The following is a 19,507-nucleotide window of genomic DNA, read 5'->3' as shown; positions in this document are numbered from 1 at the left end:
AACTTCTTTAACATAGAGCTGCCTGTTTTCCAGCAGTGTAGATAAATAATGCTCTCAGCACATAAGCTTCTTTCTCTGTCTCCCCCTCCCTCTCCACAGTCTCCCCCTCAGTCTGTTAGTTTTCTCTCCATCTCCTCTGTGTCCTCTTCACCATGTGAGTCTCTCCCTCTGCCTGTGAGTCTGTGACTCCCCCTCCTTTCCATGCGTCCCCCCCTCAGCATGAGAGTCTTCCCTCCCTTCCCTCTATCTCCAACTCCTTTCCCTCTGTCTCTTCCTTAGCATGTGAGTCTCTCCCTCTGCCTCACCCCATCAGCATGTGAGACAGAGGGGGGATAGGGGTGATACTGTCACATGCAGGGGACTATTAATTTAATAAGGTTGGGGGCTATCAATTTCATTGAGGTAGGGGTAATTAATCTATTAGTGAGGGCTCATTTAATTGGGGTAGTTGTGGGTAGGAAATATTAATTCATTGGCTGTGGCTATTAATTTAGTGGGGGTAGGGGCTATTAATTTATTAGTTGGAGCTATTCATTGAATTATGGGATGATTGTGGTGGTAGGGGCTATTTAATGGCGGGGTCATGCCTATTAATTTAAGGTGTGACGATGGGACTATTCATTCCATACTGGTGAGGATTTGGTGCTTTTAATTGAATGTGGGACTGAGATGCAAAAAATGTATGGAATGTGAGGGCTATTAATTTAATGTAAGGGCTGGTAGGGGGGAAATATGCCTACGTATTAAATCAGGAGGCCTGGTTATTAAACAATGGTTTTATTAATTTAATGCCAGGCTGGCTGGGGGGGGGGAGTCCTAGAGTATCCACAAGTTTCATTGCTGTGAGGTGAATAATAATAATTAATTTTCAAAATAGGGCCTAAACAGGGTCCAGCCAAGCAGCAACTGAACTAAGACACAAGTGGCATTGTTGTAGAACAGTCTAGCTCTTGTAAAGGGCAAGGCACGCTCCCACAGTAGGATGGCTGTGTCTCCTATGGCAGTGTGCAATTGTTGGTTGGCAGCATTTACTCCCACCAATGGAGAAAAGGGTGCACCAGTGGTCTCAAGGTATAAAATTATAGTTATAGCTCTGGTTGTTGATACAGGAATTAAGAAAAATAATGATTTGGTGAGTTGTTTAGGTGAAGAAAGAAGATAAGTCACAGTGGGAAAGGAAGGAAATAAAAAAGTTATGGTGAATATACAGATAGTGAGTATGCAAAAATGAAGTGAAAATAAATTTGGCTGAAATATAGTTGAGAAGGAGGAGATAACTAAAAAAAGCTGCAGAAAAACTGAAGAAAGAGAAAATAGATAAAAAGATCATTGTAAAAAGGAACTAAAAGTAATAAATAAATAAATGTACACACACAAATGAAAGGGCATACGTATATGATATTTATTTATTTAACAACTAAACAACAAATAAATACACTAGTGTAGTTTTCCAGACATCTGACATTGTTCTGGATATTAGCAAGTCTATGTCAGGTACAAGTTCTTAAGCAGACACCACTTTCATAATAGATGTGAGGTGTTCATCCTTTAGACATGACCTTGTCTTTCTTCATCATGCAGAAGAGCTGTTCACAGAGGTACGTACTTCCAAACATTAAAAGAACCTGGAGGCAAGCTTTCATTTTTGGAAATGGTTAAATATAACATTCTTCAATGAGTGAAGACATCACAAAATCTGCTCAATCTTCAAAGATTCTTCAGCTCTTTCCACATTAAAAGGCAAATGAAGATGTTTTACATGGTTTTCAGTCACAAAATCTTTTCACTAATTCCTATCTCAAAAGTTTTTGTTTGTTTTTTTCAGTTTTATTTCTGTTTTTTATGAAGCATGTGATTTTAAGTCCTTTCAAATTAATAACTTCTTGGAAAGTGCTGAAATGTGACAGGTCCCTTTCTTTTATTAGACACCTCGCAGTCGAAGTCTAGCTGGAAATGCTTTCATGTGATCTAACATAGTTGTGACCAGTTGGATTTTGCCTTGGAGTCTCAAAGTTAGTTAATTCAATTTTGCTCTACTGTCCGTTAAACATGACAGATTCTGTAGCCAGATCTTTTAACTCTGGGATTATTTCTGTGTTTGAGGCCAGGAACATTCGAATCCTTTCTCTTAAGGAGAAAAACTTCCCTCAGCAGCTTGTATTGCCAGAGCTCTTCTGTACAGTACAGGAAGCTGCCACAATCAGTGCCTATCTCGTGAAGCAGAGAGTTAGTCTTTGGATAAGGCTGTATGAATGTATAAAATTCACCATCTTTATAACAGCTTTAGTACATGATCTATTTTCAGTGTCTTCCTTTTGAATTATACTGTAAAAATACTTGAATGTGACATATCTTTTAATTGCTTTGTGAGGTCACTAGACAGCTCATTTATTCTTTCAGCAACAGCATTACTGTTGAAGCTGATATTCTGGAATGCCAAATTTTTCTGTAATCTATTTCTGCCGATTTAATCAGGCAGTCATTAATAAACAAATCTTCAGTGGAAGGTTCTGAAAGAGATATCATCTGAGAAAGGACATGGCTTGCCTTAACCCCAGATTTATTCATCTTCAGTATTTTTTTGGAACAAAGTTTGCTAATTCTCTTGTTCTTTTTTCAAATGTTGCAGATATCTGAATTCTCTATATTTGCTGCTTTATGTTTCTCTATGAATCTCAAGGTTAAGGGCACAGATTATCAGGGGAGGGCTAGTAAATTTTAGCCCGGGAGCAAGACTCGACTCAGGAGCCTATTAAGAATATTTTAATGGGAAAAAAAATGCAAGTGGCTCAGTAACCCAGTCCAAGGTAGCTTCTGCAGATTATAATCCCAGAGAACATACATGAACTGCTTTCAGATTAAACACAAAACATTAATGTTCACTTTAGAGCATAAATATTGTGATTTCCATTTCTTCTAGCATATAATGTTCTACTCCTGAATTTTCATTTTGGTTGGATGTTTCAGCTTCTCCATATGTAAAAGGATGGTCCCGTACACAGCAAAGCTTGCAATATGCCCAATATACCCAGAGAAATAAATGCTAGGCAACCAAAATGTACATAATAATTCATAATAGTAGTGGAAATAAATACTGCTTGCAGCATAGAGAAATTGGAACTGCATATTTGCCCATACCTAAAGAAAAAAAAGCTACAGAAAGTTGCATTCAGCACACTGCACAAGAGAAGCTGTGCTACAATCCCTAGGTCTTGAAGACACTGTCCTATCCTGGTTCTCATCCTATCTATCTAATTGCTCTTTCAGTGTTAATTTCTCTACATCCACCTCCACTCCACTTCCTTTATCAGTTGGGGTACCACAAGGCTCAGTCCTAGGTCCTCTGCTGTTCTCTATCTACACTACTTCTCCTGGAAAACTAATAAGCTCCTTTGGATTTCAGTACTATATCTATGCGGATGATACACAAATCTATCTATCCTCTACTGATCTCTCACCATCTGTGCTGTCTCATGTTACTGACTGTCTTTCTGCCATTTCATCTTAGATGTCCTCTCGCCAACTCAAACTCAATCTTTTTAAAACTGAATTAATAATATTCCCACCCAAAATAGAAGCTTCCTGCCTTACATTTCTATTTATGATGATAACATGACCATAAATCCCCCCCCCCCAAGCTCGTTGCCTAGGTGTAATCCCTGACTCACAACTATTTGCTCTCCACAATTGACTGTATATCTAAATAATGTTACATACATCAAAAAACATATGCAGAATACATACATATCTCACACAAGACAATGCAAAAAACCTTAATGCATGCACTCATCATCTTCCGCATCGAGTATTGCAATTCCCTCTTTACTGGTCTTCCCAAAAAATTTAGACTTGAACCCCTACAATCTATTTTGCACGTAGCGGCTAGATTTTCATTGCAAACCATCTTCCTTTGCTGAGTCACTCAGTAAGTCTCTACATTGGTTGCCCTTTTTTCAAGAATCCAAAAAAAAAAATCTTCTACTAACATACAAGGCCATCAAAAAAATTGCACTGACATACATCTCCTCATTGGTCTCAAAATATCTCCCTACCCGACACCTCTGTTCTGCACAAGACTTGTGTGTCTCTTCCACTCTCATCACATCCTCCCATTCCCGGTTATAGCCTTTTTTGGGGCTCCACCCACTTTGGGGAATTCCCTCCCTTGCACAATAGGACTTTCCTCTAGTCTTCAAACCATCAAGCATTCTCTGAAAACTCACCTCTTTAGACAAGCTTATACTATTCCTCAACCACCATTTTAATCCCCCTAGGTTACCCTATTACTACCCTCTACACAGCTAACACAAGACAACATCCCTCTGACCAACATTGCTGTGTGACTGATCATACAGCCCTCTCAATGATTTTTACCTTTGCATTCTAGCTGGACCAATGTTCAATATGATGTAGCACCCTCTTAACCTCATTAGGTTACCATATTGCCACCCTTTACACAGTTCACACAAGACAATAACCCTGACCATAGACCGACTTTGCTGTGTGACTGGATCACATAGCATACAAATAACTTTTTAACCTTTGCAATCTGGCTGGACCAATATGCAATATGTAGATTTAACCTCATAAATCACTCTCCCATTGACCTACATATTGTAAGCTTGCGCGCAGGGTCCTCTTACCTCTTTGTTTTACCCAGTATTGTTTATTACTGTGTTTGTCCCCAATTGTAAAGTGCTACAAAATTTTCTGCCACTATATAAGTAAATGTTGATGATGATGATGATATGCTGCTCGCAAGTTCAGAGTCTGCACTATCTCCTGTACATTGAGCAGAGGGATTTACACAAATCATTCAATAACATGTATGTTCCTCTATTCCCAAGGATGTGACTGGTCTGATACACTGAAGACTCCTGCTTACAACACAATTCAATCTTGTTTTTTCTCGAGCTGTTTTAATTTGCTAGACCTAAACTAGATTAATCATGAAGCAATTTAATCCCACGAACTTGACTGGTTTTGAAATTTGCAGCTTCACGCAACAAAGTTGCAGCTACCACCAGTGTTGCCAGCAAATATTAAAGGAATTCTATCTATGCTATGCACACATTTTACTTAATCTTCAGATTCCATCTACTACGTCCCAGGATTCTGGTCGGCCACACATAGTCACATTAGAGAGCAAACCTACGCCAGGCAGGATGGCTGGCAAAATGGTCATCATGATTAAGGAAGATGTCTGGTACCAATTTATGTGTTTTAAATTGATAATGCTATTGTTATAGGACTAGCTTCAATAGTTAATAAAGATAAATGTTATTTCTAAAAGGTCAAGTTTACCTTTATGAATTAGGGATGTGATGTCTGAGTGACCTACATAATTGCTAGACTTTGCAGCTTTATAAATGGGCAGCTGAACTCCATTTACTCATGATGTACCAATAATTTGATTTATCTACCTATCAAGTTTTTTTCTTTTCTGCAAAATATAATTTATAATGATATTTCATAAAAACATGTGTGCCAATTGTACTGTTGCAGTAATATACATACAGATATAAACACAGAACTTTGAACAAAAGGTCAACATTGAAAATTTGCATGTCTCTATTCACATTTTCTTGGTGCAGAGTAACCATTTATTTTCTGCTATTGTGTGGAAAGACTTTTTATTAATCTATAAGAGTATTTACTATAAATTCCTCTCCTGCTTTTTTTTTTTTCAACCAAACACAATGTATATGCTCGGAATTTGCCCAACACAATTAAACAATTATATAATAAGTTTCTTGCCTGGATCCTTTCAACTTCTAGGAAAGTTGCTGTCTGGAATGCTTTCTCCCAGTGTACGAGTTCAGTCTCCAACTCCACAGAAAAGTACATGTCCTCCCCGGCTTCTGATTGAACACCAAAGCAGTGTTTCCGCCGGTCCAGAAGATCACTGTCCTGATGAAAACCTAAAGTTATACAATCTGGCATACATCAAGTAATATTTATTACATTTCCTTGCCTTTAATATACTTAATGTACTTAATAGTAATAAAATACAACCATAATATAAACATACGTCCCATGAAGATGTTCTTGGATATTTACATAATGATGAACTGTAAGAAGTATCATTCAAATAAACATTTGATAAATTTTCTTCAATGGATAAAAGCAAAAAGTGTATTGGAGTGACTTGAAAGTAACATGCAAAATTGCGGACTGTAATTAATATCCATCAGTAAGGGCCTGTTAAAAAATAAAATAAAATAATAGACCTGGACCTATGGCGGAGGAGATGTAGGGGCGGCACTGAACCATAGGTCGGATTAATGCTGTGAGAATATCTATTTTACATAGATCAATGCTCTTGGGACTTGGTTTATGGTGAAGATACATAGTGGCGCAGAAAAAGTGGCCATGGGGGAGTACAAAATGTAAATATGGACTTGTTAAAATACATATGTGCATTTGCCCCATATTGTTTATATATGCTAGCATATTTGCTTATATGTAGTAACATAGAACTAGAGTGCATATTTGATATGCTTACAACAATCTCATACATTTTTTCATATACTGCATCAGTCTTGCCTATTTCTAAGTGTATCCTAAAAATCTAAAAATACAGTCTATTCTGGTGCTCCAGCTTCTGCTCACAGTTCAAAAACATAGTGGCAGGCTAATGCTTGTATGTCTGTGTGTTGCAGAATTTAAACTGTAAACTCAGCTAGGATAGGGACTGATGTGAATGATTAAAACATTCTGTGCAAAGTGCCGAGTAATATGTCTGGTGCTATATAAATAAAGGTAATAATCCTTACCTTAAAAATTTTACACATTATTTCATACACAGTAAATTTCTTTTCTGCTCGCATCCAGTCCCACGTAGTTACCTTAGGTGTAAAGAGAATTTGAAATACAATTATTTATTTGTTATATCTACCAATCTATCTATTTATCTATATCTATCTATCTATCTATCTATCTATCTATCTATCTATCTATCTATCTATATATTATGATTAAATATTTGTATATTAGATATTATACAATAGACAGAAAATAAAAAAGTAAACTCTTGCTACTGTATGTGTATGGTACTTACTGGAGGTGAATTGAATTTATAAAGTGAGGAGCCTCTTAGCGCCTGAAACTTTGGCGTGTACATATGGTCTTGAAGATTATCTTGCTCTCGTTCCTCAACCCAACCCATGTATATTATCTGTCAGGAAAAATAAATAATCAGAGGTGTGTTAAATAAATATGGTTCATAAACAAAAAACGAATAATAGTGTAACATTCTATTTGAAGGTTTAAACCTGCCAATGCCTTAACAATTGTAATTGGACAATGAAAAAAACTTCCTAGTAACATTTCCAAAAAGTATCAGAAATATGAAAACTTATATATTCAAAAAAAGAAAAAAAAACATGTCACCCCTTCAGGTTTTGTCTATTTGTATCTAAACTCCAAAAAACAAATTAAAAATTGTCTCAATAAATAAATAATAATTCTGCATTTATTGAATAGCGGATTTAGTTTAGAATTGGAGTTGATATATGGAACACTCCGGCATATATCTTTTGTTATGTGGAAGAGGATGATTAATAGGTCTAGGCTCTACTATGGCTATGAGCACAAGGCTGTTAGTTAATTCATCACTTTTTAATAGTTAAACAGAAGAGAGACCGAAGCTCACACAGACACCATTGATCAGTATAGAGAGATGTCACTGCAAAGTTCACAGGAGTTTTACAGGGGTGGATAACAGAACAGGGATGGGGGAAAGGGGAACATGCTCTAATTTCCCATGTCCCTGCAGCAGCATCCACCTTGCTAAGACATCTGTTTTCGCTGCACCAGCATCTCTTCATAGAGATCAATTTTTATATGAGCTTCCATCACTCTTCCTTTCATCTGTTAAAAAAGGAACAGAGGAGACCATGTATCAAATAAAAGCCCCTGTGAATAAGACTTGACACTAATAAAATTCACAAAAATATATGTTTCCTGTTACATTGGTTAAGGTTAAAAAAATGTATATATAATAATATATATTTCTCGTCTTTTTTTGCTCCATATTTTCTAAAACTATTAATAACATTGCTGTTTAGGCAGTATCTAGCTAAATTCCATTGATGCACTGACTGCTCCTACAGCTCTTTTAGAAATTTGTCTCATATACGATCTCCGTTCTTGGAAAGGGTGGGGCTAAGTAGAAATAATAATAATAATAATAAATAACACTAATAATAATTTTATCACCTACACGAGATGCCTTGACGCTGACAGGTGAGCTTAACCCTTCATATATAGCTATATTGTGCACAAAATTATCCTTTATGTATATGCTGACAGTGTCATTTTTATATATTGTTTGTTTCTGAGCGTCAGACAACATTTTTCTTTTATTTGCACTTGCACATTGGTCTTATTTGTCCATCTCAAATGATTTTATTCACTTGTACACATTTCATTAATTTAAAGAAACGTGCCTTTTTCTCTTTCAGTAATAATTTTATATATAATTTTTCACTCAATTGGACTCAAAGTGCTTTACATTTGCTGATTAAAAAACACAGGATACAAAATAAACACATAAAGGATTAATAAAGTACAGAAAAGAGAGCTACGCATTTGAAGTTTTTAGAAAATAAAAGGGCATTAATGAAATGTTTGAGTAAACAGGGCCTTTCGTCTGTTTTTTTTTAAGATTTCTAGAATGAAGCTTCATGGACTGTGTGAGGCAGCAAGTTCCAGTGATTAGGAGCTAAAAGCTTGAGCCCCAAATAAAGTATGAGAGATTCTAGGTACTGTTAGCAGTCCTTCCTCTGTGGATTGAAGTAAGCGAGTGGGATTAAATGTGGATCGAAGTGAGTGAGTGGGATTATATGGAATCAGAAGCTGTTTCAAGTACCCACTGATTAGTTAACAACTTGGCTGCTGCATTTTGTACCTGCTGCAAATGGTGCAGTTTTATTCTGGGAGACCCATGAAGAGAGCATTGCAGTAGTCCAAGCATGAAAACACAAATGACTGTATTAGTGTAGGAAGATCTCCTGAGAGACGTCAGCACTTATGGTATGCACTATGAAATTAAATGGCTCAATGGCTGTTACTGGTTGTGCTGCATGTTTTAGTCCTATATCTACAACACCTAAACAAATGTTTGCTCATCAAGTGTGCATTAAAATAAAAGACCCCCCACATATTTGATGTAAAATATGTTATTTTCCAAATAGATGAGCAATGCAAATACAATTATAGCAAGTACAATATAGAGGCTACTGTTGAGTGGTTTATGGTAAAATAAAAACAAACAAAAAAATAAAAGTTTCCCTAGCACACAGTTCTTCAGCGACCCAATCTAGTCATCTATACACCAATCTTAATAAATCATCTGAACCTGGGTGCTATTCAGGAGAAAACAGCAGTTTACATTATATTCCCAATTTATATCTATTTTGGCAACATATTTATTAAAAACTGCACCAATATGTACTTCAGTGCAGTTTTGTGTGTGGCACTAGAAAGTACACAATGAGTTCATTAATGAAGAAAATTCCTGCATGTTACATAATTAGCTCTCGGCTTTTGCAGGGGGCAAGAAGGGAAGGAAGTAAATCCTTCACATTCACTTAAAAAGCGCTGACTCCTGTGGACTCTTAATTAATTGTAAGTTGCTAGATCCAAATTTAATGTTCCCTTTGTCAAGACTGGGTTATATGTTTTTTGTATTTAACAGATTCTGTGAAGCATGAATTGTATTCCACTGATTTGCTTAATATATAGTAATTTTAATATAAGAAACATTGGTTGCACCTCCAATGCATATAATAGTGTACTTTATATCCAAAAGATTTGTGCAAAAATAATTATTTGGTCATACAGGCATTCTACCATTTTTGTGATAAATTGATCACAGTATGATATTATTTTATTGCTTATTTATATTTTATGAATTTTTATATTATGATTAACTCCAATTCAGAGGTTTATTATTCTAGAAATACATTTTTTGCAATGAAAATTCAAATTCTGTAGAGAACATAACAGCAATAGTATGGCAGCATATAAAATACATACAGTACTGTATAATAAACCATTTTATAGCCATCTGTAGACATATTCCATGAAAGAGATAGCAGTCATTTTACAAGTAACAATGCAACAACTCAATAGCAGATTACTTTTTTCATACAGATCTTTACACAAACAACTATAACATTTTCTTTAGTTAAGCTATACGCAGAGTTCATTTAATTTGCTTTTGTACTTAACCAAGGTAAAACTACCCATATTTTATTGCTTAGCAACCTGATCTTTACTTTGTCATTGCTGCGGTAAAAAACAATTGTAGCTTTAAAACATTATGATTGATCCTGAAAAAAGATATAATTGCAGAGGAAGACATCTTTTCCTTTCTAAAACAAGAAACAGTTTTAGAAAGCTCATTGCAGAACAGTGTACAACATACTGTACAGTATATTGATTTATAAAAATAATGGGTGCCTTGATGTGGAATGTTTTGACAGCTGACCCTCAGCCCACCCATAATCACTGTGCAAAATGATTTGAACATTAAAGGGGGGGAAAGCACAATGTATGTCCTGATTTATCTCTTACAGTGGACTATTATTTTATTCAAGCTACATTTTATGTAGTTGCCATCGTAGCCTTTCAGATGGAGATAAAAGTAGAACACCAGTCAAAAAAGGAGTATTCTGCTAAGGAAGCCAAGATTATTTAGTGTGTGTGCCTTATCTCATAGGCTTCACTGCACCAGAACCAGATTAACAGGCATGGTTACCTACGGGAGAAACTCACATTGGACTACTATCAGGGTACGAGAGGCTCATTAGAACTAACACTTTTTATTGAAGTCCTCCTTTAAGGACAAACTCAAAGTTAAATGACACCTTTACTGGTCAAACACTATTATTAATGCTAAGTGAACTCTGATTGGAACCATTTAGCTTATTGTTCAAAACAACGGCAGAATGAAAACCACTGCATTGGGTGAGGTCACTACAAACCCCTGAGGTGAGGGGCAGGGCAATGTCCGAGGCCCCAGGAGATGATCAGAAGAGCACCTCTTGGCCAAGTGAGGGTGGAGCAGCATTGATGAGCCCTCCCCCAAATTACAATATAGGGCAAGGTGATACCATGTACTTTATCACCCCTGGTTCTAAAGCTGTAAAGGAGAAGTATCTTAGACCTAATTTGCATACCAATATAATGTGTTAATACATTGTTAAATGCTATTTTAAAAAAAATATTATCCCTAAACCTGAGCACATTAGCTTTTATTTAAGCACTTTTTAATTCAAATGTACTTATTTTTTGTGTCTTTGGTGGGCAATTCAATAAGAACACCATATGAAATTAGATATAAAATAAATATATTATAGAACATAAATTAAATTGTTTAATATATACAAAACTAATATTATAATAATTTTGGTGATAAAAGTGCATTAAGCGAACCAAGGCAGATGCCTAAAGAACTATGCTTAGGGGACACCTAAAACACTGAATATAACATATCCATGGATTTTAATGTCCCTACATAGAGCGCTGCTTTCTGACATGAAGGCGCAGTAGCTAGCAGCTTCTCACATGTGAAGCTGCTAGGCAGCTGTACCCCCATGGCAGTGTTACGCTGGGAGTATGGTACTTGCCTATAACGTCAAAGCCATCCGCCACATATTCCATCCTAAAGTACCGAGGGTGATGCTGAAGCATCAAAGCATCAGGGGTGCTTCTAAAGAGAAGGGGGTTTCTGATTGGGGTGGAGGGCTCCCCCGGGGCTTACACCGACCATGGTTATATAGTCATATAGTAATGGTAGTTAGATCATGCAAAAAACTCTAATATAAAATGGAAAAAAGAATAACAGCAAACACGATTATAAAAATAGCCTAGACTTCAGGAAATAGCCTTGAAAACACATTCCTTAAATGGTTAGTAGGACACTTGTGTACCTAAAAACTGCTTATGTATGCATTTCAGATAGGAATCACAACTACACCCTATATCAGCTTTAGGGAGTGTTTGTTTGCTATTTTTGGCAGTATACAAAACTGTATGTGATTGGTTGAAAGCTTATACATGATGGCTCACCAAGAAGAATGGCTGCATTATTCATTCCAAGAACCATCATTTTTAGTAATGTACATTATCCTCAAAGAAGAATTGCACAACTGTTTAGGAATACATACAATATACATGTATTATTATTATTATTATTTTATCATTATTATTTTAGTAAAATATATATATAATTAGATTATTACTCCGTTTATTTTCTATATATTCATTGCCATAATAATGTGATATGGAAATTGCTAAACATTGTGATTAGCATACTTGAAATACATTATTTGACGTACCTGTTGATTCACTGGAAAGTTTCTGTTAATTTTTTTTAGCTGTGAAAACAAAATATAGTGAGAGCTGTGAAATACAACTGAAAAAATATACCATGAGAATCAGATTCCCTTAAAAGTCCAATAAGCCTAACGTACAAGTTTCTTTACCTAAAAGAGAGACTAATAACATGCAGAAATATATAATTCCAGGGGCATATCAGAAGTAAAAATATTTGATGATTTAGTATCTTGCATGTAGCAGACTTCCTGTCAGTAATCCAATTAAAACACACAGCAGCCAGTGTCTTTCAGCCATTTTTTACAGGACATGGCTCATAACAGATAATGGCAGTCATCTGCACAACAATCATTAATCTAATGTTTGGTATATCATCTTATATTTATTTGAAAGTAGCTATTTTTCCTAAGTAACTGGTATTTTGAATTCAGTGGTCCTTAAATAGGAAAAGGAGATCTGAACATATTAGTTGTGCCAGTAATGGAGGACAACCAGGGCCGGACTGGCCATCTGGCACTTCTGGCATTTGCTAGAAGGGCCGATGGCTGTATGGGCCGGTCCGGTACCCTGCGCAGCTATTGCGGTGACAGATCCACTATTACATTGCTCTATCCCTCGACTCCACCCCTCCTACTTTAATTTACTGCTCTCGCTATCCTCCTTTTTTACCCTTGGAATCCGCCCGCCTCCGCCCCTTTTTCATTTTGCCTGTCCTTGCTGAGTGTCTCCTTGATTCACCCCCTTTCACGTCTCGCAGGCATCTTAGCTCCCAGCAGGGTCTCAGCCGGCGGCGGATTTCCCAAGACCGACAGCGTTCTCATGCGCTTCTTCCCCCCACCCAACACTAACTTACCTGTTAGAATCAGCCAGAACATCCGAACTAGCGGGCCGGTGACCATGCGCAAAGCACACGCTCCAAGGAGGGCTGCTTCACAGCCAGACTCCGGAGCTACGGGTCTACATGACAACAGGGGCTCTGCCCATACTAGTATAAGGACATCCCCCAGCAGGCCTCCCAAAAGAGAAGCTCTCCCCAACCTTCTCCCCCAGTGGCGGGGAGCAATATTAGACGCCACTTATCTAGCTGCGCAACAGGGGGTAATTTCTCTGTCACCATCCTGCATCAGCCACTTTCTCTTCCAACAATAATTGTTAAAGGTGTATCATATTAACAGTTGTGCGCCGTCTGGTGCTCAACCCCCCCCCCTCCATTGAGCCTAGAACACCATCCAGTCCTTTCCTTCACTTCAGATGTTATTCTTGGGGGGCTCACAGGGCCAGACACCTTTGCATCACTGTAGCTCTAACACTGAAGCAACCCCCCCTCAGGGCAGAGAGCCCCCTTTCCTGGAAGAAGTTCAACCACCTTTAAACCCCACTTCCAGTTTCCTGCAAGCACCATCCAACACCTCCCCACCTCTTCAGCCTGCTCAGGCCGCCAAGTGGCAGGCCCAGTTTCCTGTTTCCCATTTTTTTCAAATTTGAGCCACGGGGCTGAGGCACAGATGGTCGTTTGGACTGTATTGAGGGCTATGCATCTCCTTGCCTTTTCCATCAGCCTCTGGTAATTACAACATGGCCTCGTCTAGTGGTCATCAACCTGACATTCATCATAGACATTTGCAGTCACCCTCACACAGCAGGCTCTCTAGGGGACCCATGGAGGCCAGTAGGACCGGTCAACATTCCATGCCCTTAACCAACATCTCACAGTGGTCATTTCCACCAGCTATCTGGGGCAACGACAACATCCAGTAAGCTGATCTCCAGGTCTGGTCTGAGGTAGTTAACCGGAGAATTAGGATATGCCCATGAAATACACACACAGCCCCCTATTGCTTTGTCACATCACATAGCAGGTCACGATAGTCTGGCACCCCCCCCCCCCCCCGACCCCCTCACCAGCTCACAGTATCAACAGCTTCTTGCCCGCAGTTCTGAGCCAGGTTCACGTGAGTGAGAAACGTAGGTCTGAGCCAGGGTCACGGCAGTGCCACAGGGATACAATTCTGGCTTCTATAGTTGATAATTGCCCCAATCTCTAAATACAAAAAATCTCTACTTAAGCACCTTAACAAAACTCTTTATTCACTGGCAATCATCTTCCCTTCCTTCCATAAAAATGTTTCAATATGAGGTATTCGACTTGGAAGATCTTACATCACCTTCAAAAGATCAACACTCAGAATTCCAAAGCACATTATTATTTTAATATAAATACCATTATAGTCAAAGGTCATTGACTTCCTTATTCCACTCTCTTGACTAGAGCTGATGCTGGGAAAACATAGGCACAGATCTCCTCGCACTATTCCATACATCAGTTGAAGCGATCATTTCCTCTAGCGAAGACTAGGGGGTAAATGTATCAAGCTGAGAGTTTTCCGGCGGGTTTGAAAAACCAATCAGATTCTAGCTATCATTTATTTAGTCCATTCTACACAATGATAGCTAGAATCTGATTGGTTGCTATAAGCAACATCTCCACTTTTCAAACTCGCCGAAAAACTCTCAGCTTGATACATTTACCCCCAGATTTCAATCGCTTATAAGTCCTCAGACTACTACTCCCCCTTCTTACACCCATAACAAGGCCCAGTAAAGCCCTTATAACTCTGTCAGATCTACACACAATCTTGGAGGATTTCCCTTCATCACTCCCCACCCTGCCTTCCATTCTCTATTATGCACCCTCCTTCCCTCTATTTACATTGCCTATATTGTCTACAATGCTTTTTATAAAGAGATGTGTTGAGCATGTTTTGTTGTTTGAAATCCACCACAAGGTTGAAATATAAAAAAATAGATATATTGAGCAGTAATTCAGTTCTGATTAAAACGTTTTTGCAGCAGTCACACTGTGTTTGCCACCTCATTGTCTACTCCTTCAATAATTCCTGTAAAAAGCTTTTCTAAAATAAAATTAGGGATGTGCACCGGCCACTTTTCGTGTTTTGGGTTTTGGGTTCTGATTACCTTTAGGTTTTGGGTTCTAATGGGTTTTGCCAAAACACCCCCCTCAAGGTTTTGGGTTTTGGGTTCTGATTTTTTTTTTTAAAAAGCATAAAAACTACTAAAATCCTGTTTTTTTGTTTGTTTTCACTCCTACGCTATTATTAACCTCAATAACATTCATTTTAACTCATTTCCAGTCTATTCTGAACACCTCACACCTCACAATACTGTTTTTAGGCCAAAAGGTTGCACCGAGGTAGCTGGATGACTAAGCTAAGCGACACAAGTGGGCGGCACAAACACGTGGCCCATCTAGGAGTGGCACTGCAGTGGCAGACAGGATGGCAGTTTGAAAAACTTGGCCCCAAAGAGCCCATAATGCCAAAAAATGAGGTGCAAGATGGAATTGTCCTCGGGACTTCCCACCCACCCTTATGTTGGTGAAAAAAGATCAGTGAACTTAGTTATATAGCAGTACCACTGGACTTATACGGCAGGATCAGTGGAGTTAGACAGCACTACCACTGGACTTATGCTGCAGGATCAGTGAACTTAGTTATATAGCAGTACCACTGGACTTATACTGCAGGATCAGTGAACGTCGTTATATAGCAGTACCACTGGACTTATACTGCAGGATTAGTGGAGTTATACAGCAGTACCACTGGACTTATACTGCAGGATCAGTGAACTTAGTTATACAGCAGTACCACTGGACTTATACTGCAGGATCAGTGAACTTAGTTATATAGCAGTACCACTGGACTTATACTGCAGGATCAGTGAACTTAGTTATATAGAAGTACCACTGGACTTATACTGCAGGATCAGTGAACTTATATAGCAGTACCACTGGACTGGACACAGGACAGCACCACTGGAATTATGGCAGCACCACCACTGGACTGAGCAGGACAGAGCACAGAACAGCACCACTGGACTGAGCAGGACAGAGCACAGGACACCACCACTGGACTGAGCAGGACAGAGTACAGGACAGCACCGCTGGACTGAGCAGGACAGCACCACTAGACTGAGCAGGACAGATCACAGGACACCACCACTGGACTGAGCAGGACAGAGCACAGGACAGCACCACTGGAATGAGTGGGACAGAGGACACCACTAACACACCCTCCCTCTTCCCTGATCAATGCCCGATTGAAGATGGCGGCGACAAGCGGGGACTAATAAGAATCCGGATCTCGCGAGATCCGACGGCGGGATTATGACGTTTTGCCTCGTTTTGAGTTTTGCGAACGGCGGGAATACCCGAACAGTGCTCGGATTAGGCTCGGATCGGCACTGTTCGGGGGTGTTCTGATTTCTAAAATCCGAGCCCGCTCATCCCTAAATAAAATACACTCAAATTCCCTTCTTGTACTGAATCATGTGACTCAGTATATCCCATCAAAAGAAAATATGAAGTTCATTGAACAATCAGTATTTTCGGCATTAGGTCTTTCATTTAATGAAAAATTGTAGCAGCAACTTACAGCCTGAGCAGCAGGGTAATACACAATAGAAGTATGTTATCCTAAGAAAAGTAGTTCACAAAAACTTGTTGTATTTGGGTTTGATTTACTACATTAATGTGATATATAAATGACCATATACAATCATATATTGATCCCAATACAGACATATGAAGATATGATTATATTGGCCATATATAGGTGAATAAATTTAAAAGTCATCAGTCTGGCAGTGACTTCAGTTTGAAAAATATGTAATGTGGCGATCATTGAATTGGAAATAATAGGTTACACCTTGGTTGATTGACATTTATCTTGTGTAATTTAATATGCAGTCTTTCAGGCACTAGTATCTCCATATATGGTTATTCTGATACTCCATATCTCTATTGCACAAGTCCAGAAAGCAGATGTATAGATTGTACACAAGATTGTTGGTTTTAATGTAAGCTCTTAATCTTATTACAGCCTTTGAAAATAAAGGTTGCAATATGAGACTCAAGTAAAGGTTTAAATTAAAGACATTTGTAGAGACAGCTTGTGAATATGGAACTTGCTTGCTAGTGATTCTGTTTGTACTTTTGCAATACTTTTTATCCTATATTTTAATTGATCTATATATAAAAGGATATATGGTAAATATTTCACATTACCCTTGCACCAGCTATCTTTAAGGGATCAGATGTGCAATTTTGTTGTTTAGATATATGGTAAATATTTCACATTACCCCTGCACCAGCTATCTTTAAAGGAACAGATGTGCAATTTTGCATTTTAGATAAATAGTATGCTCAACCTCAAACTATTTCTTTGCTAAGAATTGTATTACTTTCTTTGCAGTGTGTGATTAGTTGGGGGTAATTTAGGAAAGTGATCAACAGACTGAGGCTATTTCAGCCTGGCAGGCTGATTTAGCCAGTGTCTATGTATTTAACAGTGTGTTCTAAGTGTGGATTTGTTACAAGCGTATAGACAAAATTATATAGCATAGTATAGAATTGCACAAGAGTTGTACAAGAGGTGAACAGGAGGAGAACATTCAACTCTAAAATACAGCTCATGAGGACAGCATTCAACAATCTGTGAGTTCTGTTATACTCCACCTAATACCCCTGCCTTGTACACTGCCTGGACACTCCCTGCACAACTGTTTCTGAACATTGATTCTTACAGCTACAATTCTATTATGACTTGTCAATTTCATATCTCTTGTTGCTTGTATTCCCACCTGCAACCACACTTGGTGCTGCAATTACTTTGACTCTCTAACTGGTTCACAGCTCCCCCTTTCCAAGTGATCATACACAAACTCTCCAGTGTACCTACCAATTGTTCTAATTTTGCTTGCCTAATGTTATAGGCCCTCTCCACTTCTGCCAAATGTCCCTGTCAAATCTAACTATGTTTTACTCATCCATCCCTCATCTCTACTCTCTTAACTACTCTACATTTCCTTGCTGATCGCATCCCTCTTTTCTTTCACTTTTATCTCCTGCTGCTTCTGCAGTTTCTCCCTGCACTCACTTTTCCCTTTATCGCCTTTACCTCACCTCATTTCTATCTTCTCACTGTACTCGCCTAAAATCATATACACCCTTGCAGTACAATAACCCCAACAACCTCATCCACATCTCTCCTCATCCCTCTTTTCCTCTATTCTGTTGTCTCTGGAATGCCAGGTCAGTCTATAACAAATAGATCTCTATCCATGATCTCTTTGTCTCTAGATCCTTTTACCTGCTTCCCATGACTGAAACTTGGCTATCCCCTGAAGACACTAACTCTCCTGCCGCCCTCTCTTTTAGGGGGTTTGCCTTACTCTCACACACCCAGACATGGTGACCGTCAAGGTGGTGGGGTTGGCATATTTCATTCCCCTGCTGCTCTTTCAGGGTTCTTCTCCCTGCACCCTCTTTCTCCTCCTTTGAGGTACACGCCATCCGCCTCCTGCATCCAGTCCACCTCTGTGTTATTGTTATCTACCATTTTCCTGGTCCTGTCTCTCAATTCCTTGATCACTTCGCCACCTGGATCCCCCATTTTCTCTCCTTTGACCTTCCCTCCCCCATCTTGGTGGACTTTAAAATCCTCATAGACTATCCACCTGATCCTTCCAAAGTTCTCTCCCTCTCCTTCTCATTTGGTCTCTCATAATGGACCTTCTCTCCCTCCTATCGAAGTGGCCACTCCCTTGATCTGGTCTTTCCACACCACGGTACTGACTCTGACCTTAACAATTCAACTTTCCCTCTCTCTGAACACCATCTACTCTCTTTCAGCAACTCTCCACCCCTCTCACCTTCCCCAGCCCCTAAAGTTACTCTCACCAGGTCTAACCTTTACACTGTTAATCCTATCACGTTCTTCTCCCTGGTCTTACTCCTCACCCCATCATAACTTTTTCTTGTCCCAATGAGACAGTCTCCTTCTATAATCACACCCTTACCACTGCTCTTGAGTCTGTCACTGCGGGATATCACCATCAAGCTACGTCACTCCCCGCCTCAATCATGGCACTTCAAACTTACTCCCTATCTTTATAAATGCTCCCGTAGTGCAGAACAGCTCTGGAGAAAGTCACATACTCATGCTAACTTACTTCACATTCATACTCGCCTCTTACAGTTTTGCCCCAGCAATCTCAAAACAATCCTTCTGTAAGACTTTAATTTCCTACCAATCCTCCAACCCTCTTTTTTCCACCTTCAACTCCCTCCTCTTGCCTCATCACT

General features: G+C 38.8%; 1 protein-coding gene across 1 annotated transcript in view; it reads right to left on the bottom strand.

Annotated features, from left to right (window-relative positions):
* SNTG1 (syntrophin gamma 1) overlaps window positions 1-19,507 on the bottom strand; it is a 437,638-nt gene that overhangs the window by 22,754 nt on the left and 395,377 nt on the right. Inside the window, 4 exon segments of the mRNA XM_075213502.1 lie at window positions 5,758-5,910; window positions 6,777-6,848; window positions 7,061-7,177; window positions 12,348-12,386. Of these exon segments, the coding sequence (XP_075069603.1) occupies window positions 5,758-5,910; window positions 6,777-6,848; window positions 7,061-7,177; window positions 12,348-12,386 (381 nt within the window).

Source organism: Mixophyes fleayi, chromosome 5 (genome assembly GCF_038048845.1).
Source record: "Mixophyes fleayi isolate aMixFle1 chromosome 5, aMixFle1.hap1, whole genome shotgun sequence".
NCBI classification, from domain to species: domain Eukaryota; kingdom Metazoa; phylum Chordata; class Amphibia; order Anura; family Limnodynastidae; genus Mixophyes; species Mixophyes fleayi.
This window is presented reverse-complemented; position numbering and strand designations above follow the sequence as displayed.